Genomic DNA, 17,985 nt, shown 5'->3' on the forward strand with positions numbered 1-17,985 from the left:
CTTCAGGGTCCAAAGAGCCCTCTTGAACTTTGCCTTAAAGCTTCCCCTTTAGCTTTGACTTTCCAATGATTGTCTTTAGAGGAGATGATTTTAATCTGAAGATATTAAAATAAAAGATCCTATTTGTTAACAAGGAAAATATGCATCTAACCATCATCCCTCTCTGCCAGAGGAATTCTCTTTCTTACCTCTCTCCGAAGAATGCAGTGGACCATGACTATCACAAAACCTTGCAATGAATCAAACACGGCAAAAAGTATTTGGAACAATATGGAGCGTTTGTCTGTCATGGCTAGAACTGCAGACATCCACGTCAGAGCCAGAAGGGGCAACACCACGCAGGAACTCCAAAGAGACGCCCTGTTGAGAGAGAGAGAGAGCGCTGTGACGGAGCCGCGCGTCACGCCCCAGGCAGTAACTAAGCCCCCGTTCAACAAAGCATTCTTGGATGTGGCACCAAGACCGTTCACTTGGAAACCATAAAGCAGATAACATTGGATAGTTTTTATTTATTTTTTTATAGCCAATCCCACACTAATTATAAAGGCAGTTGCCAATTATAAATAGTTAAGTATGCTCTTAGCTCCAATAGTAGCAAACATGATTTTTTTTTTCCACAATAGCATTTTCTCACATGCACTGTAAAAGATTTGTCACGAGAAGATGTAAATGATTGGGACTAACATGGCGTTACTGGCGGTGGTGGCCGACAAAGCTGTTGTCGAAACTACTCCACACTTGGCACATTTGAGCGTCAAACCGCTATGAGGCTCACTCATCTGACTGCAAACAAACAGAACACCCACAAAAAGAACAAAATATTGAATTGTCACCAAAAAAAAAACACGTTGCTGCTGCAAGTTAGCTTTTAAATACGATTTCATGCAGAAAAGTTTATTTATCAAAGATGAACGCTCTAGGTTGTTTTAAAGATGCAATTACACTACACATTATTTTTGTAACATTTACCTTTTAATACGATGGGCCTTTGTTGCATGCAAAAGCATATTTCCATCAATTACATCATAAATGGCCCGGTGTCTACAGTTCAAAATTATCCAGTACACTGAGTTAAACATAAGCATGTGCTTGTGTAGACATACAGTGAAAACCCTTTATTCAGACCCCTGATTATCAAACACATCAGGACTCCTAGCTTCAAAGATTTTCATTGTCATTTGCAGAAGGCACATGATATTAGTTAAAACCTTCTGAAACGTAAACATGTATATCAGAAGTCCAGTATAAGAAGATATATATTTTAGGTGTTTAATCATTTGTGGGAGATGTAGCCTTTAGCTCAACAGATTCATATTTTGAAATTTCTCACAGCATCAATGTATTATCCACATTTTAGGATGATCTGAATATAGGGGCTGATGAAATTTGATGAAATATTAGTTTATAATAAAAGGGGTGATAGCTTAATGCTTTAATAAAACACATTTAACATTAAGTTCAAAATATTCTTTCTGAACATTTTTTCATAAACTCCAATCCAACAGCATTTACATGGTCTATTCTAGTCTGGAGGATTTTGCAGGTAAATTTAGATTCAAGTAACTCAGATTTAACCTACTATATCACAGAAGCAAAGTCATGCTACACAGAAAAACTTTGTACACCCTTTACATTAGAAAAGAGTCCCTTGAAAATGACTGGTTTATTAGAACATAATGCTCTCATGAAAAACCAAAAAGAAATTACTTGAATCAAAGTTCAAAACATCTTGAAATAATTTTCTGTGGCATACTTCTCTTGTCCATTCTCTTGTGGTGCTAATGTCTAAAATACATGTTTTCCCAATAGGCTTTTTCAAAATAATATTTAGTGGACAGGTATGTAATAAAAGTGGCAGGACAGAGAAAAATCACAAGATGATCATAATTCAGAACGTCTGGTTTCTTCTAAAGAAGTGCACTCATTTGTGAATAGTGCTTGGATGAAATAATAAATCTGAAAGCTATTAAGTAGATTGATTGACCAGTAGACCCCAGGAGAAAAATCAAAGCTTTTAGAGTTCGATGTGGGGGTGGGGGATACTAAATCATTCATTTTACTGATTCAACCCAGGACCTGTGTCCTAGCACATGAGACCAAACTTTTCACAATAACAAGTAAGCAACGGTCTATCCAGTTGGATCATGAGTGCCTCAATGGACATGCCAGTGTGTCTGAAACTACTCTTAAAGGAGTGCCTATTTACAGCAGTGTTCTCCACAGTGGCTGTGTATCAGATATATATACCCAACCCCAAAGACTCCAATTCAGTGGGGCTTAGGCATCTGTGCCCCCCCTTTTTAAGATATTTATTTATTTATTTGGAAGGGGGGGTAGGGGCAAAGGGGGAGGGGGAGGGTAAGAGAATCTCAAGCAGACTCCACTGGAGCCCACCGCGGGGCTCAATCTTCAGACCCTGAGATCATGACCTGGGCTGAAACCAAGAATCTGGTGCTTAACCGACTGAGGCACCTAGCTGCCCCGGGCATCTGTGTTTTTTTAAAGCCCCAGAGATTATTCTGAGGAAAAGCAGGAATGCACACAACTGCCCTAACTATATATTTGAGTATCTTCAATTTTGTTAAGCTCCATCAGATTAATATTAAAAAGGCATGACTGATCTATTGTTTCCTTTATCTGAGAAGATACGCTATTTGGTATTTGCGCTTTGAACACAAATGTGGCTATCTTTCTTAATTTAAGGACACTGTCTCTAGGCTCTAAAACAAGATTGAAAAGCCAAAGATGACTAAAAATTAATTTTAGTTTAGTACACAATATAAACAAGTATTTTAGCCCTAAGAAAAACGAATTTGAACTAGGTATGGGCTTTCCTGAAAATAAATATTAAGCCAGTATTTGAAATGCTTCTTTCTCTTTGAGATTGATTTGTGATTGACTGAAAGGCCTATACATACTTCCCTTAGTCAGAACTAACTGTTGAAAACTATGCTTGATGTTAACTAGTTGGACACTTTTGGAATTCTATTATTAGATGCATATGGAGCAGAGGAAAGATAGGTTACCTAGGGAGATAGGATATTCTCCCCTAGTTTGTATGAATGCTACAGAAATTAATATAGTATGAAGAACACACAGTCTAAGTGCTAAACAGGGTTGCTGCAATGGGAAATAAAATTTAGTTCTTTGTTACAGGGGAAATTATATATATATAAAATAAAAAGTGCTAAGTTAAAAAAAATTGAATTTCCCATAAGTTCAAATGTTACCATATCTACCAGGGCGCCAGGTTATTCTGTCTACTCCTGCAGGGTCTTGGAGTCTACAAGCTTCCCTTCCCAATTTTCTTTTTCTTTTGCTTAGAAAAAAAAAAAAAAATTATCTGATTGGTTCATTATTGATACTATGTAAAATCCCCTGAAAAGAAAATACTCCCTTTCCCTTTGGAAAAAATCTCACGATATTTGTATAAGACCCTGGTAGTTTCCTTAACTTCAGGTAGATGAGATAAAGCAATTTAAAATAGTAGATAAGAAAGTTCCATTGTAAAAAAAGAGGAAAAAAAATGAAATATCCTGCTTGAGATATTTGTTAACAAGGAAAATATTCATATTTGAATAAACATGCCATTTTATCTTTTCATTCTTTCCAATTATTTTGCATAAGATATGTTAATGGCAATCAATCCCTCTTTGGTAAATATATGTCATGTATTAGAAAAACTTAATATAATTTGGGTATTAAAAACTTGTCAAGCTATTGTGTATTTCTTAAATATTCATTTACTCATTCTTTTATAAATATTTATTGAACATAAACTATTGCTTGGCAGTTTCTAATAATTAATTATAAAAAGGAGGAAACAGGAACAATAAAATGGGAATAGGAACATACTGGTTCTAAATAATAAACAATATTTCAAAAAACACTCGATATCTACATATTTCCAACGTGAAATGGTCAATATTTATAATTAGGAACATCAATTGTTAATTAGCTTCTTGCTCAGTGTTTCTTTAGTTAATTCTGATTATTTGTTGTTCACTGAAATCTTTATGACTGTCCTCACTGATTCTCCGCGAACTAAAATTAGCTTCAGATACTTCTTCTTCTACAAAATTTCCTTCAATCACACTTGGAAATAGCAAATTTCAATCCATACACACTTAGGCAAAAACTGCATTTTATATTATAGAAAAAAGTTCTTAAAACCTAGAATCATTAACTTGTTGATAATTCTTTTCCACTTTGAACAGTAACCAGCATTCTGCTTTTATAACACATATTAAAAACATTTCTATTTCTCCAACGGAGGCCTCTGAACTAGAAAAACACAGACTCAGTTTTGCCAGTAAAACAGATGTAACTTCTAATAATATTTTCATAAATAGATATTTTAAAATTAATATGTAAAGTGGATAATTTCTAAATTCATAATATGACAATTTTGTCATTCTCTTAAACGTATGTTATCTTTTACAAAGAGCTATGTAAATCAAACCAGATCTTACATTTAAAATGATTAAATGAGAAAAAAATACTGACTGTAAATTTAATACATCCTTAGCATTATACTCATTCTGATGATCCCATCTCTCTCTCTCTCTTTTTTTTTTTTTGACCTTAATGTCATGAATGGCAGAATCACAGATGCTTGACTGATAGAAGTCAGGGTCATTTGAAAACAATCTATTTTCTTCATTTAATGCATCCTAACAATAGCCACCATTTGTTGAATGAGTGTTTGCTATTTGCTATTCTAATGAATCCTCTGTACACATTATATTTCATACACTCTATTATGAGGCAAAAATCATTATCCCCATTTTACAGGTGAGAAGACTGAACTCCAGAATAACTACATAACATGCCCAAAGACACACATAGCCAGTAAATTGCAGAGCTAGATATTGAGTATGGCTTTGTTCAAAAATATTTTTTACTTCAAGGCTTTATCCTAACCAATAAACCTCCACCCCTCCAATTAAAAAAAGATGTGTATGTGTATGTGTGTGTAGGTGTGTGTGTGTAGGTGTGTGTACGTGTGTGTGTACGTGCGTGTGTGTGTATACACACAGACACACGAGTTTATGTCACTAGTGGCAGAACCGAGGTTCTATACCCTGTATTCAGTATGATCGATTTATTCTTACATGATTAATCTGGACAGAAATACTGAAGCTGTTGTTCCAATTCCAACCATACACGGCAGACTAACAAGAATAAGAATGTGAAAGCTTCAAGTTCAAATGGTATAGAAAGCTCAGTGTCTGTGCAAGTTCAAGTTTACCTAGTTAAAGATGCTATGAAGACTCACCTAAAGTGAAAAAAAGTCTCTAGGTGGGAAGTGATGCCCCCCTTTTTTCCAATGATGTTCTGATTACACCACTGCAGTTCTAAAGCTTGATATGAATGATACCAAATTTTTATATTCAAAGCATTTTACTCGTCTTTGACTAGGGGGAACAATACCTAGATTACCTTACCATATAAATCATTACATAGATTACAGAAACATAAAGGACTTAAAATTCTCACTGGTCAGTGATCAAATACTGTGACTATTAAATAGTAACATAAGTTATTAAAGAAATAGCAATGGTAGGTAAGTTTTGAATGAAAGTACAGTCAAAGAGAAAGGATAAAGCTATAAAGTTTTCATAAGAAAAGATACAAAGGGAAATTCAAAAGCATTAATATTTCACTCAAATTTCTACAAATTTATATGATGAGGTGAGCATGTAACCTTACAGTAAAAGCTGCTATCAACCTGCTTATGAAATGTTATTAGTCATTAAATGTGGTGATATCATAATGACAGTAAAATTAAAAGAGATGCTTTTCTAAATTTTATAAGTGGTTCAAATGTGCAAGTGAAAATTATGAATAAGTCTTCCTAGCAAGTTATAGTCAAAATATCATAAAGAATGAAAATATATGACAAGAATGGTGTTTCATAAGTGATTATTTCATGTGAAGAAATTTTCTGAAATACACGATTAATCAAAGAAAATGCAGTGTTTTTGCCCTAGTAGAGCTTGCTGGTCTTGATTCAGTGGTGTCACACACCGACACGTTCAGCCTACTATCCTGTCCTTTGTGACCCAAACTAGGGGGCCTTGCTCACCGAAGAATAAGTATTTTTATACTGATTCAAAGGGGCACAGGCACCCAATGTTTAAAGCAGCATTGTCAACAAGAACCAAATTATGGAAAGAGCCCAAATGTCCATCAACCGATGAATGGATAAAGAAGATACACACACACATATGCACACACAGTTATAAAAAAGAATGCACTCTTGCCATTTGCAATGACATGGATGGAGCTAGAGTGTATTACACTAAGCAAACTAAGTCAGTCAGAAAGACAAATACTAATTCACTCATATGTGGAATTTAAGAAACAAAACAAATGGACACAGGGAAAGGAAGGAAAAAAAAAGAGAGAGAGAGAGAGGGGCAAACCCTAAGAGACTCCTAACTATTGAGAACAAACTGAGGGTTGCTGGAGGGGAGGTGGGTGGGGGATGGGCTAACTGGGTGATGGGCATTAAGGAGGGCACTTGTGATGAGCATTGAGTGTTATATGTTAAATGATGAATCATTAAATTCTACTCCTGAAACCAATATTACACTGTATGTTAACTAACTAGAATTTAAACAAAAACTTGAAAAAAAATAACAAGTATTTTAAGTCCAGCCTTAACATTTAATCTTCTTATTTTACAAACAGGCAATATGCACAAACAAATCCAGACTTTCTTAATGGTCTTTCAAATTATTTTTAGATATTGGTCGCATTACTTAAGAACAGCACATTGAAAACTTGAATGGCAGAATCTACCAGACACGCTGGTTCATCAGGAACAAAATTCAAGGCACAGTTAAAATGCAGTCAATGATGATCTGGAATTGGAGTATGGGATTCACTGGTAAAGAACCTTCAAAATCCACCAATTGCAGCTTACCCGGCTCTGTGTTTGAGCTTTTTATCTAGGATCCCATCTCTGGAAACAAGTTTATTAAATACCAAAATGCCAATCACCATGTTGACCTGTCAAACAGAAACAAAGGTTGACCTTTCAATGATATTGGAGGGAATCAGGTCCCCTTTTCTCCTGAAAACCCTCTTTTATTAATAACCATTTCTGAATTCTGAACTCACAATAGTGATATAAAGCACCTATCAAATATTTTATAAGTGCACAATGAAACAGAACAATTTAACAGTGGTGTGTTACTTTAAAGTTTTAAAGTACAGTAAGTACATTTAATTTCCATGCTTTGCAGTTAACACTGAGGAAATTACCATTTAATTGTCTAACTTGTAAACGGTGCCATACTATACCAATCTGGCATTCTAAGTCACCCCTGACTAAAATCAATTGCCAAATGAGTTTTACCCTAGGAGAGTCAAAAGATTTTCAGTCTCACAGTGTGAGACTAGGTTGCACCCAGGCAGGCAAAGGTGTTAAGGATTTGTCATTGTCCCCAGCAATGAGAATAGAATGCCTACATTCCTCAGGTGGTGTGGCTATTTCTCCTGTGGGTAGAGCACATTTTGATGTACCACGCTTTTCTAGAAAAGGGAAAGCCTATTCAACTCACCAGAATCCCTTAAGAGATGGACACTAACACCAGTTCTTATAATGTGCTCTACTGAACACTTCTCAGCATTTTCTAAGACTCTCTTACTCTCACTTAAAAGGTCTTTTGCATAATACATCTGAAATGAAATCACACATATTTTTCTTTCTCAAGTAAAATTGTAAAAAGCTGTAGAGATAGCTGCGGTCTATTTGTAGCAGCTTATTATGATGAGCACCCACAGTTCTCTAACCTACCAGCACTTCCTGATAAAGGAATCCAGTCCAACGCTGAAACAAGATAATCAAGGAAAAATATTTTCTTCTTTTTGCCTTCCTGCCCCTTACCCTCCATGATCAACAGAATCTCAGTGCATCCCCCAATGCAAATGGTGAATCCTTTACATCGAAACTAGCAGTTCACAAAAATCTGTTTTAAATTAAACAGGATGACTAGTTTAAAAAAAAAAAAAAAAAAAAGGAAAGAAAATTCCATTTCCCCAGCACATTGGCCAGATAAAGTATAAAGCTGAAATCTGTTTAACTACTGGTGTAAGGAAGATCCAAAGCAACTGTTAGGTAGGGACTTAGGAGTTGTCACTCTTCATAGCTTCCCTGGCAAGATACCATTTGATCAAAAGACTTACTCATCTTCACATTTCTCTATAATTATATGAACTAAGAGAAAAAAGTTTATTTCGTGGATTCTATTAATCTACAATTTAATCATGAGGGAATCTATCACTACTCCAAAGACCATACTTTGGTTTTTCAATTACACACATACTCTTTGTTTCTCCATTTTAGGGTTATATGTATATTAACTTAGTAGCTTAGGGAAATAATTCAATTGATTAAAAAAGATTTCAATGCAGCAGACAAAAATGTGTCTAATTGGTTTCAATTTCCCTATGCTTTTCTCTAACACTTATGCCTAGATTTTTTCTTGTGAATCATGCACAGTTTCTGCTCCCTGTTATAGTTTAGAGGGAGAGCAAACTTTAAAGAAAGAAAATGTTATACAGAGTTATTAAGAAAGATACAGCTAGTTTCTAATTTACTGAATGAATTGTTCAAGAAACCAAAGGGTAATTTTCCAATTAGAACTCTAATTGCACAGCAATGTGGATCTTTGTACTAATTCAGACCATTTCCCCCCTTACATTTTAAGATTTATTAGACCAGAAAGATTTGTAATTAATAATATCAGAGTGAGAGAAAGAAAGGAAAATTGGTAGAAAATTTTCATGTTCCCATGATTCCAAAAAGAAACATTTTAAATCCTTATGCATAAAATATGGCAGGGGCTCTCAACTGGGGGTGATTTTTGTCCACAGGGAATATTGGGAAATGTCTGGAGACATTTTTGATTTTTACCGACTTGACGTTCCTACCGGTCTAGTAGGTAGAGCCCAAGGATGCTGCTAAACATCCTAAAATATAGAGGACAGCCCCACGACAAAGAAATATCTTGTCCAAAATGTCTGTGGCACTGAGGCTGAGAAACTCTGACATTTGGACATGTATTTTCTTGATATTTGCTAGCAGGCAGCAGTTATCAAGATTAAGAGATCTTAACAACGATGTAGATCATACAGAATAGTATAAGGTGATATAATAAAGGGTCAAATTCTGTACATTAACAAGGAAGAATTTGTTGAAACTTACTCGAACTTCTTCACAAATGCGAAATTACTGTAAGAGAAATCCCACACTCCCACGTTTAATAGTCTTCAGTCTTCAAAATAAGAATATTTTAGAGTAATAAGGGTCTAAATAGCAGTTGATATTCAAATTTAAGTAATAACTGATAATTAAGTAATAATACATTGAACTTAAAATTTCTACACAACAAATACAAAACCGTCACTCTAACTGAAGCAAAGTAGTCTTTCTCGGCTAAGAAAACAAACAAAAGTAGTTGATTTTGATGTTTACCAGGACAACAGCGGCTGCAGGTCCAACAAAAGCGTACAGCAGTCCTCCTTCAAGAGAGAGCCAGCAGCTAAAAATAACATCAGATAAAAACTAACAAAAATTAGTGATAAGTGTTAAACCACTGAAGTATGATATAAATTACTTGAATTATGTACGTACTTAGTGTTCGAATTTTGGCACATTTCAAAGGCTTGTAATTAAACAAAAAGGCATTAGGAGATGTGGAAAAAACTAAAATTAGAGCATTTCATGTGTGAGAAATACTATATACCTTTCACAGAAAAGAAACTTTTAATATAAGGCCTTACTTTCAGGCAGTTAAAACATTTTAGACAAATTACTCTTGCAGTGAGATTTTTATATTGACTTTCAGTACAAAGGTGACTATTACATAATTTTGTAAAATGCTGCTTTATATCCATTATGAAAATTTTCAAATACTCTTTTAAGCAAGAACAGCATGCTTTTAGAGTCTTGCATATGTCATTTACGGGTTCTTCCTTGAGGCCACTGAGATATTGGGAGAAATTGGTTTAAAAGCCATCATTGCAGGGAATGGATAATCTATATTTTGTACACTTTTTTTTCCTTCTGATTTTACTTTTGCCCCAGACTACTAAGCCAATTCACTAAAGATAAGCTTTTCAATAAAAATAAGTGCAGCTGTGTTTATTTCAATTACTCAATTCACCAAGAGATGCAGGTTTACATTGCTAGAGAGATGGTAGAGACCTGGTAACCCATTTGAGTAAGAACGTTTGTTTTCTCACAGTAGAGGGCCATGAAGAAGACATGGGGCTTGACCCTGGAAGCTTCGTAAGGTGGCCCATCTGCGTGTGCAGAGTCCAGGAGAGTCAATATAAGGAAAATACCAGGAAATGTTTTATCTCTGCTGATGCAATGAATCATGCCCGCTATTTCATGCACCTGTTTTTGACATTTGACCCTGTCAATATTACTTTAAGTCCACAGAATCAACATGCTGCCTCCAAAATTAACCACCATTAACAATAACTGTTCTATATCTGTTCTAAGAATACACTTTTCTATATTGGTTGTGGTGGTGGTTACCTGACTTAGGCATTTGTTAAAGCCAACAGAACTATACACTGAACAGGGTGAATGTTACTCTGCATAAATTATATCTTAATTAAAAATTTTAACCTAGTAACCTCACCCATACATACATGCCAATACATGTATCAATTTATACATAACACAAATGTGTCTGTATATGTGTATTCAAAGTCTGATTTTACTTATTTCTCCTTGCCATAGGAATGGACACAGAAAATTCTACTTTCCCACTTCGGGGTTGATAATTTAGTATCTATTTTTTAAATAAAATAACTAGAGAAAAAGCCTTTAGTCTGATGCAACACTGTAGTCGGTATCCCTTAGACTGCCACTACATTTCTACTATATTTTTGCGCAAGGTAATCTTCAAACTGATACATTCATTACTCATTATATTGTATTCTGTCTTAATCACAAACTCCTTGAAAGTTGGAACCGTATCATCCATAATCCTATCTCTTTCTACAACCCCAACACAGTGCCTTTCAAATACTGGGTTTTACCAAAAGAGTCATACTGTTGTAAAAAGTAATGGCTTAAAGGTAATAGCACTGTAGTAAGCACTACTCTACAACAGAGATGATTGGGGAGTTTTGCCTGTTTGTGTGTTCACATAATATAGATTGCAGAAGAAAAACAAGTGTTCTAATGACACGAGTTCTGTAAATTCTTTGGAAATTTCTTTTGGATGGGCAGGTGACATGATGTGTCTTGGCACAACCTCCATTTGGATGAACCCACCAGAAGGTCTAATTAGTGGTAATTCCTATCTCAAACCTGAAGACGAACCAAAAATCTCACTTTAAAAATTTATGCTTCTAATAAGATGTGCACATCTCTTTCTCCATTTCTCAACTGCCTCCTCAGCTTGAAAGAGCAGATGAAGTAAAATATGAAAGTGTATTGTTTTACATTTTAAATGTTAAACATAAAGCTTACTTATAAAATCTCTCACAGAATTTATCAGTATTACAGCTGTGATTAGGATGGGCTGATACCATACCCTATTTCTTCCCTCTAATTTCTCCCATAGCCTAGGCATTTTCTAACGTGTATTCTACTGATTCTCCTGATCTGCAAGTTTTAGTATTACCTTAACATGGCAACAAAACTTGAACTAACATGACACAACTTGGTTGATACCAATACATATTATCATTAGTGAAATCAGAAGCTCAGAGCAGAATCATATTCTAAAAGGTAAACACCAAGGTTTATTCAGTTCTAAAAAAATGTATTTGAGATTAAACACACAAAGTAAATATTGAAACATTTTGAAATGCACTGGTCTTATGAGGCAATGGGAAACTGAAACAAGGATTCTGCACAGGGCTTCGGCATTTACTTCCTAACCTCTGTGCCTTTAAGCTCCCTTACATCATTCCACACTAATATGATTTCTACCATAGTTAATGACTCAGGGACAAAATGCAAGCCATCAGCAGTGCCAACCAAGATTAATGAAGCATAGATGATGATTTATGATTTATCACTGTGGATGGACTTACTAGTGGTCAGTGCCATATCCTTTCGTCCTCGTGAAGCCTACTGATGTAGCCACTACTAATGCTGGTAGACCTGCAAGAGAAGCATTGTCACACTTCACATTCAGCCGTAACCACTGTGCACTCTGGCTCAAGAAAAGCTAGGACAGAGTCAAAATGCTTACATCGAAGGAACTACCATTGCATTAATTCTTTCAATAAAGTATGTTTCCATTACAAAATTTCTTTCAAGTACAAAAACATGAGAGCGACAGCTGGTCTTTTAACTCAGTGCACTTCTCTAATGTTGCTAGGTTACCACCACATTTGACATGGGTTTAAAGGAAACTAATAACAGAGATTTAGTATATCTTTTAAGTTATTTTTTCCCTAGGGGTTTACACTGTTATAAAGGAAATTTGTAGTTATAAAATCAGAAAGGCAAAAAATGGATATTCTGCTCTGATGGAATATCACAGAAGTGGGACATTCAGTTGGCCCCATATTGATCCACATCCAGTTGTACTTAGAAAAAAAATAAATTTTATCACATAATTCATTCTTTATGATTTACTTATAATAACAAGAATGTAGGATCAAGGTTAAGGGCCCTAAGAAATTAATTTTGGGGCCTCCTGATTATCCTCCTTTTAACAATCCTGAACGAAATTCAGAAAATATATGACAGTTTCTCTTCATGGACTTCTAGGTAGGCATCTCTCCACACATTCAACATTCCCTCTTAGCATTCAATTGCCTGCATACCTGTGCCAATATCGACCTAACATCTTTTAGTTTATATTTATAGGAATCACACTCTCCTTATTCAAGTTCAGTGGAACATCCCTGTGTTTTGGTGAACAGAGCTCAGTCTAATCTATGCTGTTTAGTTCTTTTTTTTTTTTAATTTTGATCATGACTTCTTTTCAGGAAGATGATGTTTGCCTTTCCAGGTAGAAAAATCCATCATCTAATCACCTCCTTGAGTCCCCTCCACCAATCTTCTTTCTTCCTATCATTTCCCCTCCTTCCCGCTCTTCTCTTCTGTCTTTTCAAGTGACATCACATTCCTTCATGAAGTTTTAAAACTATGAGAAGCATCTTAGAGGGACACATCATATTTTTAAACAGATATGCGTCTCCCCCCACCCTGTATACACACGCGTGTGTGTGTGTATGTGTGTGTGTGTGTGTGTGTGTGTGTGTGTGTGTATAGAGAGAGAGAGTTGACTTTTTGATTGACTAGACCAAGTCATTAGAAAAAATTCTCTCCTGGGTCATAGTTAAAGCATTAATAATCTTCATTCGGTACAATTTAGATAATTTTTTTCTAAATTTATTATGTTGCACTTTGCTATAATGAAATTCATATGACACTAATCCACCAACTCAGACTTCCTGATAGTCTAGCACCATCGGCTTAGCTTTTTTGCTTCCCGAGTGGTTTAATATTATCTGTAAACTTGGAGACCAGCTGTGAGCCCTCTCCTCAAGATCTTTGGTAATGGTGTTATTAAATAGCTAGTTACCAATCCAGAAAATTGCCATTCTTTACACTTAGTTCGGGAAGCCACTTACCTGGATTCTATATTTCTTGGATCTATGGCACTAATTCATGAAAAAAGTGTTCCCTGATTCAATACCAGTCTATCCTTAGAAGGTCTTTGACATGAAATCCAGACAAAAGTTTTATGAAAGTGTAAGTAGAATACATTCTCCAATTTCTTCTTAATGGCTTTCCCATTGGCCTGTGCAAAGAGCCCTAATATATTAATCACACATGACAGAACCTTGCTGAAACCTGATGGATAATCTTTAAGTGATCTGGATCCTACTTCTTCCAGTATGAATTATTCTTTTATTGTAATAAGTCCACTTGTAATTTTTCAGACTCCATCAAACATCCTATTCTCTAGTCTTCTGGTATATTAGGTATTTTTTATGTATTTGGCCCCAAATTCCCCATTTTTTTAGTTCGAGTCTTTTGAAACTCAAAGGCAAACATGACAGAATCCTGAGGTTTTCTGGAACTAGTTTCTTAAATTAATTAAGCTAATTCTAATTAAACTAAGCTAATTAATTCTAATTAAACATTAGAATTGGCCTTATGAAAAACCCAGATCTTCAAGATGTCCATTTCATAAGGCAATTTGAGAGAAACTTTTCCTAATAAAGATAAGCAAATAATTAATTCTCAGTCTGTCAACAATTCTGTTTCTCCGACTAGCTGTGAGGTTTAATTCATTCTCTACATGACTTTCTTCCTGTGACATGAATAGCTGTAGTCCTTAATTGCTTTGAGCTCTCTTGGAAGGGACTTCTCGAAGTTTTCTTATGGGGAGTACATGACTAGTGAACATGACGAGTACCTGTTTTGAGCCCTGAACATTTTAGAACATTTTGCATTTTCAGGACATATTAGCAGAGAACACTTTGCTTTTCTGCCTGTAGCTATCCCAGGACTCCTCTTACTCCGTTGCTTAACTGACTGGCTGTGGGTCATCCAATATTTACTCCTTTTTAAAACTCCAAATGCCCAAAGAATATTAAAAAATGACCATATATATATATTCCATATATCAAATTGAACACAAAGAAAAGTAGCCTGGGGATAATCACACTCTACAGCTTCATTATGTGTTCAAAGCCATCTTAACAAGAGCACAAAAGGGTATATTAATATGCTTACCCCATCCAAGGCACAAAAAACGTTTCCTTATAAGCCGTGTCCTAATTTTTCCAGTTACAGCCATGTATGACTGCCACGCCTCAGTCAAAACCCAACAGAATGAAGCCAGGAAGAAAAAGTGCAAAAATGCGGTGGTGGTTGTACAGATGCTCTGTGGAAACAAAAAGACTCGCGCTGAACACGGTGGCGTGGGGGGGTCATCATGTGTCCTCCAGGGGATTGCTAATCTTCAACTCATTGCTTTTATTCCAAATATCTACCTCTCCTGTGTGACACAGTAATTATTTACAGAACTGAGAAACCCTGCAGTCTTTATGCTGTACACAGTATCTATGATAGAAAAGAAAATACGTCCTAATTCCATTGGCATGTTCAATTTTTTATGAGGAGAAGCCTGAATGTAAATTAAAACCCAAGGGAGATTACAATTACTACTTTACTTGAAATGTAATTATGGGAATGGTCCTATCTTTGGTTTAATTTAAGTTACAGACATCTTGCATAATTCTTTTGGCTACATTCTTTATCCTTCCATTTTAGCTGATAATTCTTTGTTGTTTTATCTGTATTGATGTTAAGATTACACCCCAACAGCCATCCAAAAGGAAAAACTGCTTTTATACAAATGTGATATTCCTGGTGTAAGACCAAAGTAGAAAATGAGATTTGGCTAACAGCCAAAATACAAAAATAACATATGTATTTTAAAGTCCTTAATACATTGTTCTGTATTATTACATTACAATGTGTGTCCTAATCAAATCATTTTGAAAAGTTAATCAAGTCACTAGCAGTACACAGCCATGATTTCACAGATATTTTACTTGATGCAACTTAATCATTCTGAACATGCTAACCATTAGTTACTTGTGACTCCTCCGCGAAGGGGAGAACCTTCATTTTGGTAAGGGCTGCTACTCATTTGACTACTGGTATAATGTCTTTGTGTGAATCTTGTTCAAATGCAAGTCTTCATCAATCAGAACCAGTAACTAAACTACCCTCTTCCTCTGTCAGTCTCCGTCTTGCTATTTCCAGAAATTGAAAAGAGCAAACATAGAATTAGAAAAAAGAAAAAAAACAACTCAGTAACAGAGAAATAAAAGTACAACCCCCATCTTCTCGCCTCCACTCCAGTATACGGCTAAGGCAGAATATCTTTTTAAAATTTTGGCCCAAATTATTCCTATTATTTGTTTATTCTGCTGAAATTTACCAGATGTTAATTTAGCTTTTTAGTTCTTTCCATCCTATAAAAAGAACTTTACCATGTTTATCTCACCAGCTTTTTTTTTTTTTTAATGTTCAGAGATAATGTACAGAAGCTGAATAGCCCTGTGCTAGGCATATAGCATGTACTTCAACTGATTATGACCATAATCATCATTATTTTAAAAATAGTACTAAAAAAAGTGTTGCTGGTTTTCAGCATATGATTCCTTGTTTCATGTAGCACTTAAATACTTAGTTACTTAGACTTATTCTCACAAACATGGCAACTTTCAGTATGATAAAGTCATGGAGTTCTAAAACCTTCTTCCTTATACCTTTATTCCTGCTTCAGGCATAATGTTGTAGCTTTAACCAACTGTAATTCCTCCTATACTCGAGACATTCAGACTTTTCTTCCAAGTTAAGTTTTAAATAACTGCAGCTGACTACTTTGCTCACTCCTGATCTGCAGTTCCTGATCCCAATTTGAATTTCAAAGATAACTCTTCCCTTTAATACCTAAAGACTAGTTACACTTTCTAATTCACCCGTCATTTCCTTCCACCAGTTTGTCTCACCTCAACTGTATGTGCTAGCAAAATTATTCCTTCTCCATTTTTAAACTATCAGTATAAGGTTATATAAAACAATGTAAAAATGTTGAAATGTTAAATGTTAAGTACTGGATGCACTGCAATTTTGTAAGAAATAATAAAATGCTCAATGTGTCAATACAGAGACTTTTAATTTGCTCTTTATTATGGTTGTTGCCTTGGGACTTCCTGATAACGTACTTCAATTTTAATACAAATTGAAATACATCTAATTTGGGACTACTGACATTTATTTCAATAATTCATGTCTCTCTGGACAAGAATATGGCCACAATGTGTGGAAAAGAGTATAGAATCTAGAGAAGTAAGAACCATTTCTATGAGCAATAGCATTCTACTATGATGAGATGAATATTCATATATATCTAGAAAGTGCTCTAACTATGAAGGAAAGCTGTCTCAACCTAAAGAATGTGTATATATGGACTAAAGTGGTCTAAAGTCACAAAACTAATCTTACATAAAGAGTATAACAAAATATATATTCCTGAAAAATAAAGAAAGGGAGATACATTTTGCCTCATTATCATATGGAGAATCAGTATAAAATAATGAAACATACACAATTTTTCTACTGATATATTTGTTAAGCTGTCTTTTAAAAATACAATTTTTTTTTAAAGATTTTATTTATTTATTTGAGAAAGAGAGAATGAGAGAGAGAGAGAGCACATGAGAGGGGGGAGGGTCAGAGGGAGAAGCAGACTCCCTGCTGAGCAGGGAGCCCGATGCAGGACTCGATCCTGGGACTCCAGGATCATGACCTGAGCCAAAGGCAGTCGCTTAACCAACTGAGCCACTCAGGCACCCTAAACATACAACTTTTATAATAGCAATTTCCAAATAAACTCTTTTATTTTCCACATTTGTCATCTCAGTTTCCACAAGGGTGGCTATTCTAATGTTCAGGGCTCAAGATTCTTTCATTTCTTCTCCCACATAACCTAAATCCCACATCAGCAACCCACAAAGATAAACCATCCCTTGGGTCCCCTCAGTACTAGAGATTTTTACACTTATAAATCTCAAACTCTGATTCACTTTTTCTATAAACAGGTTTATATCTTGTCATTTGTTTAATTTTCCGACTCCTGGACTCACTGTCGTGACCTCCAGATTTACAGTTTCTCCTTATTCACATGTGTCTACTTTTGACTCCCACAATAGCTGAGTCTTTTTTTTTTTTTTTTTTTGGTCAGAGAGAGAGAGAGAGAGAGAGTGAGAGAGAGACAGAGCACAAGCAGGCAGAGCAGGCAGAGGGAGAAGCAGACTCCCCGCTGAGCAAGGAGCCCGATGCGGGGCTCGATCCCAGAACCCTGGGTTCATGACCTGAGCTGAAGGCAGATGCTTAACTGACTGAGCCACCAGGCATCCCAACACAACAGCTGAGTCTTGACAGCTTGCCATTTCAAACCTGAGACT

General features: G+C 35.4%; 1 protein-coding gene across 4 annotated transcripts in view; it reads right to left on the reverse strand.

Annotated features, from left to right (window-relative positions):
• The window catches only part of ADGRB3 (adhesion G protein-coupled receptor B3), a 708,772-nt gene that overhangs the window by 51,270 nt on the left and 639,517 nt on the right, over positions 1–17,985 (reverse strand). For 3 of the 4 annotated variants that reach the window (XM_032409546.1, XM_032409548.1, XM_032409549.1), the window contains 6 exons: positions 14,738–14,888; positions 12,073–12,142; positions 9,488–9,554; positions 6,932–7,017; positions 685–783; positions 189–360 (listed from right to left, as the gene is read on the reverse strand). In XM_032409546.1, coding sequence (XP_032265437.1) covers positions 189–360; positions 685–783; positions 6,932–7,017; positions 9,488–9,554; positions 12,073–12,142; positions 14,738–14,888 — 645 coding nt within the window. The remainder of the gene's footprint in view (positions 1–188; positions 361–684; positions 784–6,931; positions 7,018–9,487; positions 9,555–12,072; positions 12,143–14,737; positions 14,889–17,985) is intronic. The other variant, XM_032409550.1, reaches the window with a different exon arrangement.

The sequence above is a fragment of the Phoca vitulina genome, unplaced genomic scaffold (genome assembly GCF_004348235.1).
Source record: "Phoca vitulina isolate PV1807 unplaced genomic scaffold, GSC_HSeal_1.0 scaffold11, whole genome shotgun sequence".
Lineage (NCBI taxonomy): Eukaryota > Metazoa > Chordata > Mammalia > Carnivora > Phocidae > Phoca > Phoca vitulina.